At 45.9% G+C, this 4,975-nt stretch overlaps 1 protein-coding gene across 1 annotated transcript; it reads left to right on the top strand.

Annotated features, from left to right (window-relative positions):
* The first annotated feature begins 206 nt into the window (after window positions 1–206).
* Window positions 207–4,416, top strand: tmem177 (transmembrane protein 177). Its single transcript, XM_084314635.1, has 3 exons — window positions 207–264; window positions 1,964–2,239; window positions 3,304–4,416. The coding sequence occupies exons 2-3, from the start codon at window positions 2,039–2,041 to the stop codon at window positions 4,033–4,035; spliced, it is 933 nt and encodes a 310-aa protein (XP_084170761.1). The 5' UTR covers window positions 207–264; window positions 1,964–2,038; the 3' UTR covers window positions 4,036–4,416.
* Window positions 4,417–4,975: the final 559 nt, after the last annotated feature.

Below are 4,975 nucleotides of genomic sequence, written 5' to 3'. Positions count from 1 at the left end.
CATTATTAACGTGGCTACTGTATGATTCAAGCGGGTTGAAAAAAAAAAAAAAAACGGCCTATTAAGTAAAAAAGTAGACATTAATGTTATCAGTAGCTGAGCTGCCTGGAGCAAGATGGCCGCCCTACGACGACGTCACTGTCCATTGGCCGGCAGCGCGGGTAAGCTATCTAGTGTTCTATATATCTATGGCCGTGGCCGTATCAACTACTTTACGGCTGCGGTATGCCCGTCTGTCCTTGTAGTGTTGACCATAATGATCATGTGAGTTTACAACAGCGTTATGTTAATATCGTATAATTTTAATCTAGCAATCAATGTTTGTCTTTCTGTGTGGACCGGTATTAAGTATTGTCCTGCTGTGAGCTAACTAGCCTGCATAAGTTGACAAACAAAATTAGCTCATGGAAATTGTATGTTTTTCTTTCGCATGAAAGAGCTTTTCATGCAAGTCAGATTTAGCCTCACGTGATTGATTGATTGATTGATTGATTGATTGAAAACTTTATTAACAGATTTCAGAATGGGTACAATACAGTACAGCTCAATACACACAATTGTTAAGGGGGTGCAGACCAGAGAAAGACTTTCGTCTTGTTTACATCAGGGTCCCCCATTTTCAATTCATCAGGACATATATGACATACATGACATACAGATAGACAGTACTGCTACATCTATACATTTATGACATACCAGATTTGCAAATACAGTACTGTTTGTGATACAAAAAGAGTCAAGAAAATGGAGTATATACATTTGACGTAGAAACTGTACATTGGAGGAGGTTGGGGGGGGTTGGGTACATTGGGATATTGACAACCATACTGGGTAATTTACATTGGAGGTGGTTGGGGGGGGGGACACACTGTATAAACAAGCAAAACTGTACATTGGGGGGGGGGGGACACTGTACAAACAAGCAAAATTGTACATTGGAATATTGACAACCATACTATGTAAATTACTGTACATTGGAGGGGGTTGGGTTAGGACATTTACAGGGGCCAGTTTCGAATTGCAGTCTCCCGTAGGTGTCCCTTGAGAGTGGTTTTGAAAGTGGGTAGTGATTCACATTCCTTTACAGCTTTAGGTAGGGCGTTCCACATTGATGTGGCATAATTGCAAAACGTGTTTAGTCCCTTGCTTGAGCCGAATCTGGGTTTAACATGATTTGTGGAGCTCCCTCTGGTGTGTGATCATGGTATTCACTGACCTTTGGGAAGTATTTTGACATGTACATGGGTACCTTGGTCGTGTAGTGTATCTTGTAGACCAGGCCCATTGCAAGTTGCTGTACTCTGTCGTCTACTCTAAGCCATCCTAGGTTGTCAAAGTGGGCAGGGGTGAGGTGGGTTCTAGGGGTAAGGTCAAGCAGTAGTCTGACCAGTGGCTGTTTCTATACTGTATGACTGACATTACTTGAACGAAGTTGTACAGATTCAGTGTGGTGGTTCCAGTGGTATAACGTTAGCTGTAGGGTAAAGTGACCTGAACCAGTATGTGAAATGTGAAGGCTAGTTACCAAATTAGACTAATGAATTGGTATCTAAATATGGGAACTCTACTGTATCAGTCTACATCCCTGACCATGGATAATAAGCCATGCAAGTGTGACCCCTGAAACAGGTAACAGGTGTCTGTGACTGACAAACTCTCTACCCAGTGCACATTTATTTTTCAAAACATACCAGTATAACTTCTGTAGCGTTCCCTCATAAACGTCTGTCTTAAATTAAAAAAAAATTTAAATTTAAAATAAAAAGATATCTAACCCTAACTAACCTTACTGTCATGCACTAATAAACTAACCTACACTGTAGCACGCAACACTTTGATGAACATTGTTACTCAGCTGATAGAGTTGTGCCCTTCCTGGACTTGTAAGTCGCTTTGGATAAAGCGTCAGCTAAATTACTAAATGTAAATGTAAATGTCTGTCCCCCGTCTTTCCCCGTCACAGATGTCTCCCACCGACGTCTACTGCCCCTAACAGACAGATATATCAATCTGTACACAAAAACAATAAACTACCACCATGGCATCTCCTTGGCTGAAGTATGCTGTGCTCCTCCAGAAGTACCGTACTCCGCTGATCATCACAGGCTGTGGCGGGGTCTTCACCGCTAACATGTTCTATCACGTGTTCCCCGGTGTGTCCTATCGCCAGCTCTACCAGGCTTGGCACAAAGGAGAGCCAGCAAACCTCTCTGAAAAGCTGGAGGGTGTTTTCCAGGAGGTACAAGATACGATATTCCTTTATTGATCCCCTTGGGGAAATGCAGGCAATGCATCATAGCAGCATGGGGGAGGGGGGAGGGAGGTACATGGTAATAGTGGAAGACATAATACAGGTAATAAAGTTTTAGTAGTAGTACAGTAGAAAAGTAAAAATAGGCAGTGTAAACAATGTATTTAACTCATATGAGCAAGTAGGCAGTGTGATCAAGGTGCCGGTGAGGGTCTGTATGCCCTATCAGTTATATTATGCATTACAATAAATATAGTTACAATATAATCTAAATACTATGAGTAAGTAAGTATACCGTATACACAGGTGCAGTATGCATAAGGTACGTATGGCGTGATATACGTCATACGCTATACGTTGTCCGTTTAGGTGGGAGTCAGACACACTCAGTGATCATACATTCCTAGTAGTTCTGGAGTTCTGCTGTCATTAGTTCTCCGGCTGCTGGCAGCGGTCCCTGCCCATTGTTGTGGGGCCTGATGGCCGCTGGTACGAAGGACTGGCCGAGGTGGTTAGTTGAGTGTCGGGGGGGGGGGGGGGGGGGTCTGTGGCTGAACCGCTTCTCATCTTGACTAGCTCATCATAGAGGGTGTGGGAGAGATTCTCCAGGATAGCAGCCAGCTTCCTTCTCATGGAATGGTTCAGTAATATATATATATTTTTTTTATATGCAGTCAGTGTGTGGTGAATGTGTTGGGAGAGTAAAGCTAAACTGGCTGTCTTAGACTTATCTTTTGGTGTTAAAGTAGTAGCCTACTGTAGCGACTTACAAATTGTGTACAACAAGTCAGCAGGAAGGGTACAACTCTGGTGGCTAAGGGTCAGTGATATTGTTTCTCTAATAGTATCGAGCTTGAGTGTTACATTCTGAGTGCAGTATAGACATTATTAGCAAGATAGGTAGTATAAGAGTGGTAGCGTAGTATTAGGGTACATAGGTAGCAGTAGTACTGGTGTTATTATTACAGTATTATGATTAGTAGTAGTAGTAGCAGTATTTGTAGTAGTAGTAGTTGTCATTATTATAACTTTTTTGTTATGTTTTCTGTCAGGTCTTGAAGGACTACGGCGTGAGCTCCCCTGATAATTACTCAGCGTTTGCCTCCTTCGGGTTTCACCCTGTGGGGGCCGGGGTTCCGTGGCTTCCGGCGGGCGTCCAGATCGGCATCCCGGCCAACTTCAACAGCACCGCCGACAACCCGGGAGGAATCACCGACCGCACCATATTCATCAACGGCAAAACGGTGGAGTGGGACAGCGAGACCGGCGCCGCCCTCAAGGAGGCGCTGGTTCTCTCCCCTGACGCCCAGAAGTTCGCCATGGCACGGGAGGTGGCCCGCCTGGAAAGGGGCGGGCCCGTGGCCAGCGCGGCCGTGGCCCCTGTCTGCCTCGGAGGCGTGTGGGTCTACAGCGTGGTCCTGAAGCAGGTTTTCGGGCTTCACGCCAGCCCCGCCCTGCTCCGCTGGGGGGTGAACGCTGTGGCGATGGGGCTGGGAGCCGCCTCCTACTTCCTGGCCTCGGACGCCGTCAGCCAGTGGTGGGACTACAGCTCAGACCGGCGTGCGGCGGGGGTGTCCCGGGACTACGCAGAGGGGGGGGTGGAGTTCTACAATAAGATTCTGTCCCGGAACAAGGCGCTCCGCTCCCTGATGGGGCCAAAGGGGGAGGAGATGTACGGGCCCAGCGGGAACCTGTTCCCCGCAAACCTGCTGCAGCTCAAACACGCCCCCTACACCTCCAGACGAGATGGGATTCTCAGTCGACTGAAGCAGGAGACGGCATGAATACTGGACGGTGTCTTTTTCCTGTCAAACCTTTAGCTAGACTATTAGAAAGAGGTTTTGGTGGAAATAAAACACAACAGGAAATGAAAAGGTCATACAAGGCAAATGCAAATGCAAATACTTAATTTAGAATGGTATTTTGACAAATACTTGAACGCCTCTTTATTTGTACCAGCTGTAAAAATCAGCACAACATTCATAGAAACTGTGAGAATACCAGGATGATGGCAAATGCAGTTGTCTTATTTATTTTCTTCAAAATCGAAATTCACAATTCCAGGCCACAGAGTTTGCAGTTGTATGAAATGGACTACTGAAACAATACTAAACGTTTGCTTTGTAAACATGTACATTTAAGCCATAACAGCATTGTGCCCTTGTCCAAAGACTAGTTGTACATACTAGCAGTGTTTGTACATAAAGCTGTCTTTGAAATGTATTTTTTGAAATTTGTTATAATAATAATAATAATTTCTTTGATTTATATAGCGCCTTTCAGGAGACCCAAGGCGCTTAACAGTGGGGGGCAGCTAGGGGGAAGGGATCAGGGGAACAACGTAACTAACAACAAAGTAAAAAAGAAAAGAGGGAAATCAGGCATTTATGAATTTGGTGAAAAGGTTTTGAGGTGGGATTTGAAAGAGTCCAGGGATGTAGCACTATGGATGTTTGGAGGGAGGGTGCGGCAAAAGAGAAGGCTCTGGGACCGACAGTGCGCAGGTTGGTGGTGGGGATGGAGAGGAGACCGGAGTCAGAGCACCGCAGCCTCCGGGGCGGGATGGAGGAGGTCTGCTAGGTACCGGGGGGCAAGGGAGTGAAGGGCTTTGTAGGTGATGAGGAGGATCTTGAAATTGATGCAGGACTTGACTGGAAGCCAGTGGAGGTGGATGAGGGTGGGGGTGATGTGGTGCCAGGACTTGGTGCGGGTGAGAACCCTAGC

Source organism: Notolepis coatsorum (genome assembly GCF_963971535.1).
Source record: "Notolepis coatsorum genome assembly, chromosome: 5".
Lineage (NCBI taxonomy): Eukaryota > Metazoa > Chordata > Actinopteri > Aulopiformes > Paralepididae > Notolepis > Notolepis coatsorum.
The sequence above is the reverse complement of the archived record's forward strand: the minus strand, read 5'-3'. Positions and strand labels throughout refer to the sequence as shown.

Excerpts from the sequence above, each read along its gene's own strand:
- tmem177 (XM_084314635.1), top strand. The coding sequence starts at position 2,039 with ATGGCATCTCCTTGGCTGAAGTATGCTGTGCTCCTCCAGAAGTACCGT. Across the intron at positions 2,240-3,303 it reads TGGAGGGTGTTTTCCAGGAG|GTCTTGAAGGACTACGGCGT; the intron begins GTACAAGATACG and ends GTTTTCTGTCAG.